This window comes from Felis catus, chromosome D3 (assembly GCF_018350175.1).
Source record: "Felis catus isolate Fca126 chromosome D3, F.catus_Fca126_mat1.0, whole genome shotgun sequence".
Classification (NCBI taxonomy): Eukaryota; Metazoa; Chordata; class Mammalia; order Carnivora; family Felidae; genus Felis; species Felis catus.
This window is the reverse complement of record NC_058379.1, coordinates 24,289,602-24,305,084: the sequence shown is the minus strand read 5'-3', so window position 1 is coordinate 24,305,084 and position 15,483 is coordinate 24,289,602. Positions and strand designations below refer to the sequence as shown.

Here is a 15,483-nt window from a genome sequence, read left to right as displayed (position 1 = left end):
AACAGAAGACCAACTATTGAAAGGACATCAATTTATCCATGATTAATATGTAAATTTAATATAATTCCAACAAAAATACCAATGGAAGAGTCTCCAAAATTCAACAAAGTGATTTTAAAGTTCATTTGGGGGTACTGAGGGAAGATAAGAATATTCTAGATTTTTTTTTAAAGAATAATGTTATGAAGCTTATAGCAGATATAAAATGTGCAATAAAGCAACAATAATTAAAACTGTGCATTAGAACACAAATTGTCCAACAGCTCACTGGGCTGATACTGCAAGGCCTAGTATCAGATCAATATTAAATAACCAACATCAAAAAAAAACATAAAAAAATAAAATAATCAAATATCACAACAGAAAAAAAAGGATGAGTATTCAAGCTTTTTATAAAAGAAATTTTTAAAAATAGTCAGCCCCAGGGGCACCTGAGTGGCTCAGTTGGTGAGGCGACTAACTTCAGCTCAGGTCATGATCTCTCCGTTTTTGAGTTCAAGCCCCGCATCGGGCTCTGTGCTAACAGCTCAGAGCCTGGAGCCTACTTCAGATTCTGTTCTCCCCCTCTCTCTACCCCTCCCGTGGCTCACACTCTGTGTCTCTCTGTCTCTCAATAATAATAAATAAACATTAAAAAAAAAAGTCAGCCCCAATAGCAATTAAAGAAATGCAAAGTAAAACAGCAATCAATATACCACTTTTTGGTTTTACTTATCAAGCTGACATTTTAGTTTATGTTATTTATTAGTTAGTAATTCCAAGTGTTGGCCAGTGCAGGGAAATAGAACCTCTGATACATTGCTGGTAGGACAGAAAACAGATATAGCCTTTCTGAGAGCTATTTAACATTAAGTATCAGAAGCCTTAATATGATTTTTCCAAGCAAGCCTACTTTTAATAATTTAGCCAAAGGAAATGATGAGAAATATGTTCAAAGATTTATCTACAAAGATGTTTTTCCAGATTTTATAATACCAAAAATTTTGAAGCTAAATATATAACAGCAGGGGTAGAGATGAAATAATTTGTGATAAAACCATACGACTTCAGTAGAAATTTCATAAAATGCAGAAATGGGGGCGTCTAGGTGGTTCAGTTGGTTAAGCGTCCGACTTTGGCTCAGGTCATGATCTCACAGTTTGTAAGTTCAAGTCCTGCATCAGGCTCTGCAGTGGCAGCTCAGAGCCTGCTTTGGATCCTCTGTCTCCCTCTCTCACTGCCCCTCCCCTGCTCGCTCTCTCTCTCTCTCTCTCTCTCTCTCTCTCTCAAAAATAAATGAGATGAACATTTTTTTAAATTAAAAATAAATAAACAAAATGCAGAAAGATAAAAAATTAAGTGGAAAAAATTAACAAAAAAACAAGTTATAAAAGTATCATAGTAGGATTTCAATTTTTCTCTGAATAAACAATTACATGTGCATATTTGCTAAAAGATTATACCCAAAATATTGAAAGGATGGTAGGCTTATGGCTGGTTATTTTCATTAATTTTTTATATAACTGGGTGAAATTAATAACTATTACTTTTTTAAAAAACTAGGAGTCTGTGACTAAAACAAACAGGATGGTACAAAATAGTATCAGACCTTTGTTAACGGTATGAACTAGCTTATCCCTCATGACTGATATGGTGACCAGGTTTTAGAACCCCGCACGCCAATTTCTACATCTCACTCAGGGGCCAGCTTGAGTTCCACCTGTTTCACAAAGCTCGCCCAGGTCTATACCTTGGAGTCTCTGTCTCCTCTGGAATTTGAGAATCTTGGCAGCGATTAAAGAGAATGCTCATTATTTATTGCTCAAGCGCTGTATTAATAATACTTTTGTTATATTCAAGTTCTGTCTCAAAGAAAACATCAGCCCTTCAAGAGGAGAGACCCCCACACCCATTGTCTAGACCCAGAACCCTCAGCACAGTGCTCTACACATGTTAGGTGCTTTGCGAGCAGGCATCACACTTCACTGAATTACATCACAGAAGACTAGCCAACTAAAACTTTGAAACTGAATGAAATACGCATTACTGCAATAATTTCTTTGTATGTTCCTTTAAGTTCTAGACCAATATTAACTCCAGTCTTCAAAACCATTGGCTGGTTTCAGGGATGTGGGAATGAAGATTCCCTGTTTAATTAAGGCAGAGAAGCAGCAGCACTCAACTGCAACCTTAAAAATTAAGGGAAAAGGTAAGAAAAAAGCATTAAATTTTCAAGAAAATGAATGGTACCCTAGGATTCCAGGGGCAAACACAACAGAAGAGACACTGTGAGAGAAAAGAGGAATTCTACAGGTCAGTCTAGAAATCAGATAAATATGCTTTGGCAATACAGAGCAGGGGCATGGGCTAGATAGAACATCCCAAAACAAGGTTTCCCCTGTGGCCGACACTAACTGGCAACCAGAATGGGCAACAGTGAAAATGAAATAGTCAGGAGGGGGGTGTAAAAATTATTCCAGTTTTGATAATGAGAAACTTTGAAGAGAAAATTAATGGGAAAAAAAATACAATTAATGGGATTTTCAGCTTGGAAAAGGAGAGGCCACAGGCCATTAATTATGGCTGAACATTCTCTGTCTAGTCCCAGAGGGGATAAAATCAGTCTTACTTATACATAAGAAGGGTTTCCCAAAAGGCAGGTTTGTGAACTAGTGTGGTGGTGAAGTAGAGGCCAAAAGAGGGGGAGATGGAGTGGCTGTGGCAGGCAGAAATTTGAAGATGGGAAGATTTGGGGAGGCAACTGGTTCCAGTATTATCTCAAAGTCCCTTCCATGCTTATAATTTAATGATTTCTTATTATTATACAGCAAAGGTTTATAAAACCCAGATAATACAGGCTATAGAAAATTACACTATTAAGAAGAGGGAAGCCAGAAAATTTTCACTTCTCCTTTTTAATACCTATGATAATCCTATGCCCTAATTACAAGTCTTTGGACCCAATTCAGTAATTGGGCTAATATATATGCATCCCAAAGGTCAGGACAATAGAGTACAAATGCAGCTTTTGACATATGTATAGCCATGCGAGCCTTCACTAAATGGCCCTGTTAGACAACTATGCTGGTTTAGTTCTTAAACCTGGCTCTCACTTAATGCCATCAGTATATCTGCATCTAGAAGTCTCTTTTCATTCCCTCAACATGAAGAAGTCAGATTATCTGGCTTTTAAGAACTGTTTGTAAACTAAGAGTAAATAAACAAAGAGAAAAGTCTTTAGTATTATCTTGAGAATAAAATCACCTGAAGTCCATCTCCCTTGAATGATATATTTTGGCAGTTTTCAAAGGCTTTTTTCTGACATCCATGGATGAGAGAGACTTTATGGAAGTCTCTCCCATTCTCAAGGGGAGATTCCAGCACACCACTGAAACAAAGGTTTTTTTTCTTCCCCAGTTCGCTCCTAGTGACTGACCGTGTTCTAGAGACTTGAAGATGCTGAGTCATTTAAATAATATAATTAATCTCTATAATGTCCCACAGTGAAATTCTAAGATAACTAAATATAATAACTAAATATATTTCCCAACACATAGATTGATTCATAAATTTGTTATTACCTCTCCTATTACCCTCCTCTTGTTAATAATATTATAGTATAGAAGCTACCATTTATGCAATTCCAAGTACCATGCTAGGCACTTTACATATATATATTATTTATAATCCTATCACAGTTGTGTATGGGATAAATACAATCATTATTTTCTAAATAAGAAAACAGGCAAAGAGGAATTAAGTAATACTTTCCCCAAGATCTCTGAGCCAGGAAGTACCAGAACAGGGATTCCAATCTGAGTCTATTTCGCTCCAAACCCCACCCTCTCTCCGCTTGGCAGGCACTTTCTCATCATGCTGCATCTACTGGATACCAACTCTCTGAGAAGATTACATTCCGTTTCTCTAATAAAGATAGACAGTATTCTTTATCATTATAATTCATGTCTCTCAATCAGACTTACTATGCTTCTACCACCTGAGTTAAAAATCCATCAAAGACACAACATGAAGAGCTTGCACTAAAAATACCCCATCTCAAATAAAGCAAATGTGTGTTTCTTTAACTTAACAGATATATCATGAAGATACATTTTTTGTTAATTTTACATAGGTCTCTTCCTTTCATATTTGAATAGAATAAGAGCAATGCATCTAACGATGCAGGCTGTTAGATCCTGAGGTCAGGGGCCAAGTCTTATCCATCTCTGTACCCTCAAGGTCTATATGTGGTAGACATTCAATACCTGATTGTTGATGAAAGATAGAGTCAATGATCATCAACTTCTAAAAGCAACATTTTAGGGTGCCTAAAACATTTTGAATGGCAAAAAAAGACTCCATGTTTCCAAAAAAATGTATAAGGTCTGCAGGTAAACTTCCTACCTCTCGATCCTTGAGTTTCATGGCGAGCACCAACTGGTGCCTGTGGTTAGTGAGAGCCTCCCGATAATTTCCTTTGGAGAAGAATGCAGAGCCCAGATTCCCATGAGCTCGGCATTCTCCTGTCTGGTCACCTGGGTTGGATTTTAAAAAAAGATAAAATTTCTCTAAGTTATAGTGTTAATTATAATTTGTAATGCCCATATTAATTTAAGAACCACAGATTTACTAGCTAAGATTTCACTTCCCTTCTTTTAGAAAAGTACTTTCTTCTTCTCCAAGACTCTATGTAGTAAGTTATGGTCCTAGAACTTGAATCTCTGGACAGTAACTGTAGTTATAACATACAACTACAGTCGGGGATGTAGGGGTCCTAGAAATGAGAGGATAAAGAACTTGACACAAACCAGCTGTTAGGAGTCAGCTCAATGCTCTGCTAATGACCTCTGGTTCTGAACAACCATCAGCTTGTTGATTCAGTGATTTAACTACAAACCTACTATGATGTGTTGCTTCTTTGCAAGTATGCTGATGGCAGACTTACCGTGTCTCTGCTCTTACTGCAATCCTGCAAGTCACTGAATAATTGCTGTGACAACAACCGTAATCATAAGCCACATGCATTTTACAAATGAGGAAATGGTAGCACAGACAGCTGAGGCAACTTGCAGAAGGTCATATGGCTAGTAAGCGGCAGAGCCAGGGTGCTAAACTCAGCAGTCTGGCTCCACAGGCCCCACTCTTAACCAGTGCACTGTACTACTGCCTCTGACAAAATGGTGACGCCTCCTAAGGGAGGCAAAAATTAAAATTAAGATGAAAGATTCACCCATCAATACTATCATTTGGAATATTAAATCTGTGAGCCCAAATCTCTGAAGAGGGCAATGAATATGTTAATCCATATATCTTGGCCTTTGGGGAGCCTTGGTATCTTGTTAGAAGAAAAGCCCTGGAGACCCAAGCACTCTAAAACACAGAATGTTCTAGAGACGCACTCACTTTTCATTGCATGTGCTATCCCTATCCATGTCAGGCTAATCAGTTTTCTTTATTTCCTTTCTGTACTGAAATAAAAGACAGAAGCATACCCTACCTAAGGTCTTGGCTACATCCAAGTCCTGCTGCATGTATCCAGTACTCTTCTCTGTGTTTCCAAGAGACCAGTAAGCACTGCTCAGGGCGGAGAAAACCGAACCTCTCAGTTTGAGGCTGCAGGTGCCAATCTTGAGAGCAGCTTCTAAGACAACCACAGAGGCGCCATGATGGCCAGCTGTCAGGAGTTCCTGCCCAACCACAGATACGACCACAAAGGGGCTCTTGTCCAGTTTCATTTTCTGAAGCTGCTGATAAGTGGGCTCGAGGGAGTCTGGGAAAAAAAAAAATGGAAAGGAGAATGTAGGATGATATACAAAACAATCTTTTGTAATATGCTTTAAAACATTTGTTTATTTGTTTGTCATACCTTTTTATGGGCTATTTCGAGAACAAACTCTTCAACCTTTACTCTAGCACTACCCTCAGGGTCTGCTTATACATAGGACTCGGTAACCCCAATCTTAGTCCGGTAATTTCCTTCTCTCCACTGCGCATGCATATACCACACTCACCTTCTCTTCCACTCTTTCTTTGAATATGATGTGCCACTTTCCCTGAACAGTTCTCCCTCCTCTGTCCTGCTGTCCTCTCAAAATCTTACAAGCACGGGGCACCTGGGTGACTCAGTCAGTTAAGGGTCTGCTTCAGCTCAGGTCATGATCTCACGGTTCATGAGTCTGAGCCCCCCATCAGGATTCTCTGTCTCCCTCTCTCTCTCTGCCCCTCCCCTAGTCATACATGCTCTCTCTTTAAATAAATAAATAAACTTTAAAAAAAATCTTACAAGCACACCCCTCAACTTCTGACTCTACCATGTGGTATTCTCAGGCCCTCCAGCCCACATTACTCTGTATCTAAACTTCTGCCGCATTTTTAGAGTTAATATTGCACAGTTTGACCCCTAAGTATTTTAGACTTGTTCCATGTGTGTTAATTTTTAAGACATTTCCCCGGCTAAATCTGAAGACCGCTGTAGGAGTGTTTAAAGGTTTATAGTAATTCCATAGCAATTGGCACAATGTGGGCACTAAATTGAAAACTTACCATTGCCACACCATTGCCACATAGGTGATAGTCCCTAACCCATCTGGCATTCAATAAATGTTTGTGCAATCTGAATCCGAATGTCTGATTAATAAAACTCCATCCACCTTTTCCCTAGATGATGCAATAAAAGACGCTCTCCCAACGAAATCTCCATCATCCTCACTGCAGCCCAGTGTCCACTGCTGCTTCAAAGACCAGTATGACCAAATAAAAAAGTATTAGGGCTCCTGGGTGGCCCAGTCGGCTGAGCATCTGACTTCAGTTCAGGTCATGATCTTCACAGTTCATGACTTCGAGACCCATGTTGGTCTCTATGCTAACAGCTCAGAGCCTGGAGCCTGCTTCGGATCCTATGTCTCCCTCTTTCTCTCTGCCCCTCCCCTGCTTGTATTCTGCCTCTCTCTCAAAAATAAATAAAACATAAAAGAAAACAAATTTTAAAGTATTATTAGTTTTTGCCGTGGTGACAAATGAAACCATAAAATCATCTGCATTTGCTAAGATAAGACAGAAGACAAAATTAATGTTAATCGCATTTTATTTTCACATGGTGTCTGGAAAGGACAGAGACTAGGGGTCAGAAAGCCACGAAAAGATTCTTTCCTTCTGAAGCTAGGTTTGAATGTGGATGACCTCTAAGTGCCTTCTCCCTCTTCTCCCATTTTTTCAAAAGACAATTGCAGAGCCAATGGCTATAACCCTACACTGATGTGGCACTTAGAACGCATTTGTTAGCTTTCCTGAAAAACTATTTCACATTAGTTGTTCCAGTGTGCACATGTAAAAAACTATTAAAAGGCTGGTCTCTTTAAATCTTGAATCTCTCAGCCAACAGTACTGCATTAAAATGTAATTTTTACAATTTATGACTTTGAATTTCAGCTCTACACTAAGGAGCTCTCGTCTGAATCAACATTACCACAGAAACCTCGAAACCTACTGGTGCCTAAAGCATTTTTCCCCTTCAATCAGATCACTAAGCAGAGAACAAAGAACATTTTTACACCTGTCAAGATGCAAGCGTGCACAGTACCAGTAAACACTAGCTAACCAATAGGGTTAAATACAGGCACAAGAACCCAGGAATTACTGGAATAGAAAAGACCAGTACCATACTGAAATAAATGTGAACAGAATTTGGTGGTACCCGCTGATGGGTTTGGCAGCCAATGATGATCACATTAGCGTCCCACCAGTCAATTAGCAGAAGCAAAAATAATAGAACTTAGAGATGAAAAGACCTTGAAAATACCCATTTTAAAAATGATGAATCTAAATATTTAAGTGATTCATCCAAGGTCAGACAGTTTGGGACAGAGCCAAGACAAGAACCCATTGTAGGCCTCTACGTCCAGGCCCTATGACACCACACCAGGCAAAATTCTTAGTTGTTGACAAAAGAAACCAGTCTTGGCTGGTTATAAGTAGAAAAGAAATGCACAGAGGAGCTATTGCCAAACGTGAAAAATCAGGCCTCCAGACCCACAGTCAAAATCATGCCACAAAAGCTCCACAGTGAAAACAACATGAATGTTGCAACTCAACACAGGAGACCACAGGTTCCACAGCTGCCTCCATCACTACTCCATGCCACCCTTAGAAAACAGATGTCACGACTGCCAACCAACACGACCAGAACAAATTCTGTGCTACCCTTTCTTCTTTGAACCTTTAGCTCCTGATTCACAGGTGGATCCTAGCTTCACAGGAGGATGGGAAAATTAGGATCTGATATTCTCAGCTTTTACTTTGGAAGGAAGGCAGTAGGCAGAAGTATAACATAGGGAATTGCCAAAACACAGCAAGAGGGTTCAGACACAGAGAGCCCAAAATGACTAATGGCCAGCAAAGATACCATGCTTCAGCTGGTGATTTTTCCTTTAAACATGGCAGCCATGGCCAAGGTCAAAAGAGGAGCCTTCTAATTGAGCCGCTAAAACTACAGAACGGTATAAAGAAGACAGAACATTGCCACAGTTGGAGGACTGAGGGAAATACCTGGAAGATTACCCCCGCCAAAAAAAAAAAGAAATCTTCAATTCTACAAATGTTCAGTAAATAAAAATGAAGTTGGAGGTACAAGAGGTAAAAGATAAAATCTTCATTTGCAGTATATAGGAAGGAGAATGTAAATACATTAAAAGATAAATGCAAGCTCATATACAGTGTATGTTACAAGAGTTTAGAAAAGGGAGTGACTTAAAGGTAATCAGAAAGCTTCATGGAAGTATAACTTGATTAAGTGAAGAAAGAGTAGGTAGGACTTAAACAAGTCTTTGTTTTTTTTCTGAGAGTAGAGGGTATTTTACGTAGAAGTTTTATCCTAAAGAAAGGTCCCAGAAGAAGATAGGTACATGGAATGATAGAGAATGATGAAGAGGCCAGCTTGAATGGACCAGAGACTATTACGAGGAAGGAAGCAAATGTGAAATAATGGAGGAAACACTTAGTGAAGAATAAAGAGACCTGGATTTCAAAGCCACACAGCCTCGGTCTTACTGTGTCAAATGTATAGATTGCGATTCTGGTGACGGTTACATAAATCTATACATGTGATAGATATGTATATGTCTATACATATTATGTACCTGTATGCATAAATATATACATGTGTGTACATCTATGCATGTGCACAGATATATACACAAAAGTCCATTTCACTTTATGTAAATTTAACATTTTTAATGTCAAATTTCTCTGCTTTTGGAGGTAATTATGTCCCCTTGGCCCACACTCACTAGTCAGAAGTTCTAATTAGCAGGCGTGCATGCTTTTGATAAATAAAAGTGGTAGGACAAGTTTTCCTGATGTATAAAAAGTACAGGCTAGATTAGTTGTCTCTGAGATTCTTTCCAACTCTACTATTCTATTATTCTAATTCCTATTCTAGAGTAAATGCAGACTCTTAGTAAAGGGACTAATTTTGTGATTTTATCAGGCTAGGTGAAACAGAGATTTGGCAGCTGTTAGGATGTTTTTCCTTCTAGAAACTATGCATGATATATGAAATAGCCAATATTAAGCCAACTCCACAAGAATGTAGAGGTCCTCTACAACATTCATTGAACACCAGTTATGTGCTTTCTAAATGCACAGCCTTTAAGAATTTAAGATGAACACAGTCACATTTCCTGACATGTGAAGAGCTTTTAGGAATGTAGTAGAGACCATTAATAACAATCATATTTGGCTAAGAGATATACTATATTTCATCAGTTCTGAGATACACATTTATTCACATATCAACATCTCTGGATTTGGGATTTAATGTCTCTGAACATGATAGTGCCTCACAGTGGTATGTCACTTCTGTGTCTAAAGGGTTCCAACAGAGCTCTTTCAGTTTATATAAAATAAAAAGTTAAATGACAAGAATTGTGTCATCATTTAAACATCAACATTTTCTTAGTAACATAAAATAATGATACAACTCTTGAGTCAGAATTCTTGGCATTCTCCTTTCCCAAAGGAGAAAAGTGCTAACCCTACCCACGTAGGTCTGGGAATTCTTTCCACAGGAAGGGACCTCTTACTAGAAATTGAAGATATAAGGGGGGGCCTGGGCGGCTCAGTCAGTTAAGTGTCCAACTTCGGCTCAGGTCATGATCTCACGGTTTGTGAGTTCGAGCCCCATATCGGGCTCTGTGCTGACAGCTCAGAGCCTGGAGCCTGCTTCAGATTCTGTGTCTCCCTCTCTCTCTGCCCCTCCCCTGCTCTCTCTCTCTCTCTCTCTTTCTCAAAAATAAACAAACATTTAAAAGAATTTAAAAAAAAGAAATTGAAGATATAAGAAACTGTTTTTCAGGAACTGCAGGTTGTTTTAGTTGAGGATGTCCTGGAGATGAGAATGAAAGAGAGGAAAGATCTCTGCTACTAAGGAGGCTGTGGCCTCTATCCTGTAAGCAATGGAGAAAACAGAATTATGAATAAAAGAACGACCTATCAGACTTACATTTTAGAAAGTTCATTCTGGGAGAAAAACAAAGCATGGACTGGTTTAGAAGAGATAAAAGCCAAGAAAACCAGTTAGAAGCAAAGTCCTGAATTTTCAACAACAAAAGAAATGGAGAACAAGGGATAAATTTCAGACACAGAATAAAAAAATTTTTAGAATTTGAGGAATAAATGCATTTAACAGACACAATGCCTTATTCCAAAGGAATGATACTGTACTCACTCTCTCCTATGGATTACCTTCAAGGTAATTAACATTTTTACAGACTTGAATTTGTCTACAGCACTATGAAGACCTTCTGGAGTCTTCCAAGTTACCCTCATAACATTTCCATACATACATGATTAAAAAGGCTTCAATTTTCCTGAAAACCTCGTGATACTACTACCAATTATTCTTGGATACACCACTAAAATATAGTACTGAGCTGCAAATCCGGAAGACTGACAGAAAGAATCCTGAAATGAATTTCCAAAACGGTGACTCAAAGAGAGAACAGCAACTATCGAAAGGTAAGAAAGTAAGCAAAGTATGATGAGGGTAAAGTATTCCCAAAAAACAAAATTTAGAGGTAAGGCTCATAACATGCATTTAATTTTAATTTTCATCTTTCCTTAGGGTAATTCCTTAAAAAGGAAACTGAAGACTGCTGGGCTTGTCACAAAAGGACAGCTATTGTATGATTCCACTTACAGGAGGTATCCAGAGTACTTAAATGCAGGACTGAAAACAGCATGGTAGTTGCCCCAAGCCGGGAAGAGGGGGAGTAGGGAGTTACTATTTAATGGGGACAGAGTATCAACGTGGGAAGATGAAAAAGTTCTGGATGGTGCTGATGATGGCATAACCCTATAAAGGACATAAGGCCCCTGAATTGTATCATTAAAAATGGTTAAAATTGGACAATTTTATGTTACATATATTGTACCACAATTAGAAAACTTTTGGTTTATACAAAAAGTCAAACTTAACCCTCCTCAAGAAAACAAAAGGAAAGAAAAGAAAAACAACTGACATGTTCAGTACTTTGTCTAAGTGCTTTGCCACATTTTCCCAAGTTTGTCTGTATAAGGTTTCTAAAAGGATTCAGAGGCCTTCCACAGAAATAAAGGTAGAGAACACAGAAGTCAGAATGGGTAGAAAGTCAGGAAAAGGCAATAAAACTCAGCATACAGACAGGCCAACTCTAAGGGCTGGCCCAGTTCCTTAAGGTGGCCAGGACACTGGGCTCTATGCTTCGTAGAGGACAAAGCAAAAGGAGCAGGGATCACTTTTAAAATTCCTAGACCTTTATATATATGTACAATGGAGTATTACTCAGCAATCAAAAAGAATGAAATCTTGCCATTTGCAACTACGTGGATGGAACTAGAGGGTATTATACTAAGCGAAATTAGAGAAAGACAAATATCATATGACTTCACTCATGAGGACTTTAAGACAGAACACAAGGGAAGGGAAGTAAAAAGAACATAAAAACAGGGAGGGGGACAAAACATAAGAGACTCTTAAATAAGGAGAACAAACAGGGTTCCTGGAGGGGTTGTGGGCGGGGAGATGGGCTAAATGGGTAAGGGGCACCAAGGAATCCACTCCTGAAATCATTGTTGCACTACATGCTAACTAACTTGGATGTAAATTTAAAAAATAAAAAAAAATTCACAAAAGGAATAATTTTGGGATAAAAAAATAAAAATAAAATAAAATTCCTAGACCTTGAAAAAAAATTTTTTTAATGTTTACTTATTTTTTGGAGAGAGAGAGAACGCCCGTGTGAGTGAGGGAGTGGCAGAGAGAGAGGGAGACACAGAATCCAAAGCAGGCTCCGGGCTCCGAGCTGAACTCACAGACCGCGAGATCATGAATGACCTGAGCTGAACCCACTAAGCCACCCAGATCTCTTACATAAATTCCCAGATCTTTTAAATAAAAATATACCTACTCGGGAGAAATACACTCTTCCTGACACTGAGGCCCGAGACCAAATTTTCCAGTGAGTGCTCAGCAAGAGGACCACATACAGTAGCACAGTGTTCATTCCACACAACGCCGTGCCTGTCAAAAATCCAAGAGCAGGCTTACTACTGCTGCTATGTGCACTCCTCAGCGAGGAGCACATCGCACTGAAGAGGGGAAGGTGGCCTGCAAGGACCAGCTTACGCTTTCTGGTGCTGGATTCTCAAAACAACATCAGGAGGTGTATATTGTCATTTCCCTCTTACGGGTAAGGACTGAGGTGTAGAGAAAGGAAGCAACCTTGCTCAGTCAATGAAATAGCAAATGGCAGCACTGGGATTCGGTTCCAGTCTTTTTTTTTTTTAACATAACATTTCAGAAAACAGGCCTCCTGTGAAGTGACTGCCACCTAAAAGAAAATCAGAGAAAGAGCTCACCGAGGGGGGGTGGCAATTAGGCAAATAAAAGGTGAGCCCCAACTTGACCCTCAGAGAAAAGCTTATACATTCAACAGCCATTTTCCACCAGCACTCCTTAAATTAGCTTCCCTGGATCCTCTGGAGCTGGTAGAAACACCACGACAGGTGATAGCCCATAAATGTAATAGTCTTTAGATTACCAAATTAACGGGAGGAGAGAAAATATACACAAGAGAACCCTCAGCAAGAAGCAGCCCTGGCGTCTTTAGAGGAACAAATAAAGGTAAACTCAATCTCACTTTGTAATTATATTATTGAATTTGGGTGGCAATAGCACTATCCTATCCCATCCAAATTTGCATAAGCATTTATAAGATACAATGTGCTGAGATTGCTGACAGACTATCTCAAAAGGAGAAACAGAAAATAGTGAAAGGATAACTTGAGAAGGTCATGAAAAAGAGTATCATTTTATATTTATGCTTATTTTTACATTTTCATTAATGATTTAAGGAAATACATTATATATAAGGACGTAAATATATCCACAGGAGAAGTAGTTTAACTGATCTCTTGGTTGGTGAACATGAGTGAAATCATAAAAATAAAGTAAAACAGACTTACGAATTCAGTTAGCAGTATCAGCAACACTATAAAAAAATCAAGTAAGTTTCAATATGGATAAATAGAACATATTTATGTGGGAACAGGGCATATTAACATAGATTGGCCCTACCTTTAAAAATAATGAAATCTTAGGGCACCTGGGTGGTTCAGTCGATTGAGTGTCCGACTCTTGGTTTCAGCTCAGGTCATGATCTCACAGTTCCTGGGTTGGAGCCCCTGCTTGAGATGCTCACTCTCTCCCTCTCTCCCTGCCCCTCCCCTGCACGTGCTCTCTCTCCCTCTCTCTCTCTCTCAAAATAAAAATAAACTTAAAAAAAAAAAAAGAAATCTTGAAACTTCCCCAGAAGACCAAACCACAGGGATGCTATGCACACCACTAGAGCTTTGTTTCCTTATAGAAGCACCTGGACTAGGGAGCTTTCTCTTTTGCATTTAAGAATTGTAAAAGAAGAAAACCAAAACCAGAAAAACGATGTAACAGATCAGACCTATATGTAAAGTGACCCAAACTGCACAGATACACAACAATGGCAGGAACTCAGAAAGCTGCAGGAGGCTAAAATAAACAGTGGGTAAAAAATGGGCAGCAAATGATGACAGATTTTGTGAATTGCAACCATATGACAAAAAGAGAGGTCATTAAGATGTGAAATGATGCACAGAACAACACCGTGCCAAGGAACAGCCTCTATAAAATGTTGATAAGAGAAGCCCACCTGGAATAGGTACGGGGGTAAAGGCAATGCTAAAAATAAATGAGATAAATCAAATCGCCTTAAGGAAAGAGAAGAAAATACTGAAGTGCTCCAGGCACCTGTAAGATGCGGCTTTCTCCAGGGTCAGCCTTAGGTCATTCGGTATAAGATAGGAGAAAATGCAGCACAGAAAACCCTAAGGGGGACAGGACAGCAGCACTGAACTCTTTCTGGAAGTGCAGGAAGGTTTTCTTACATTTATCTAAACAAATTGCTTCAAAGGCAAAATGGTAAGTATGATTCTGCTGATCTCAACACATTCACTCCAATATTCTAAGGCAGCCCCAGAAACACCTCAGAATAAAGAAGTGATATCTTCAAGAACTATATATATATACATATATATCCCATGTAAATGTATATATATTCCATGTAAATTACTTGCAGAAGGATGTAGGGAGAGAATGAGAAAATGCCAGAAAATGGCAAGGAGAGACAGATTGATTTTTGTTGTTGTTGTCCACTTCCCCCACCCGCCCCAAGCCCTGGAGCTCCAAAGCGCATCTGTTCTAAGTCAGAGTTTATTAACAGCAGGTCCCCCAGTGGGAGAAGCCATTAGGTTCCTACAAGCTAAGACTCAGCTTTGTATGGGGTTATAAAATCACATGAGGAGAGATTTCCTTATCACTTTTTTTCTAAAACATGAAATATTCAACTTTCAGGAAAACATTTTTTATAGCTATGAATTGCCCAGAGATGGAGTACCATTTAGTTCATCAAACTTTTACTTAGCTTTTATTTTGAGCCAAATAGTGTATGAGCCAGTATATTAAAACTATATAATGCCACAAACATTTTCAAAACTAGATGTCTAATGACACTGCCATCAAAAATTTTAGGTTCATTCAGAAACGTACCATTTCAGAGACAAAGTTCTGCCTGACATAATCTAATATGGAATATTATTCGCTGTCTACTATTTGCCACCAATCTGCCTCAGTGTATCCATCACTGCAAAGATGACTATTGGTGTACCCTTTCAGCCTAATCTGTCCAAGAGCTCATTCAGCAAAAATCCATGTTTCTCAAAGTGAAGTCAATCGGTTTGGGGCCTTAGAACTCCTCCAACCTTTGATACTGGTTCCAATCCACTGTTTTTCCAGAATACCAATTGGTATAAAACAGAAGTAACAACAGGAGAAAACCATGTAAACTAGTGTCTGTCTTTTCTCTTTCCTTTTAATTCAACATAGTTTTTTCATGTTCCTCTGAAAAACAGACATAGCCTACAGTTAGATCCATTATT

At 38.8% G+C, this 15,483-nt stretch overlaps 1 protein-coding gene across 4 annotated transcripts in view; it reads right to left on the bottom strand.

Moving 5' to 3' along the window:
- Positions 1-15,483, bottom strand: part of TTC28 (tetratricopeptide repeat domain 28) — a 627,778-nt gene that overhangs the window by 295,894 nt on the left and 316,401 nt on the right. For all 4 annotated transcript variants that reach the window (XM_023241623.2, XM_045042316.1, XM_045042317.1 and 1 more), the window contains 2 exons: positions 5,477-5,749; positions 4,384-4,514 (listed from right to left, as the gene is read on the bottom strand). In XM_023241623.2, the coding sequence (XP_023097391.2) occupies positions 4,384-4,514; positions 5,477-5,749 (404 nt within the window). The remainder of the gene's footprint in view (positions 1-4,383; positions 4,515-5,476; positions 5,750-15,483) is intronic.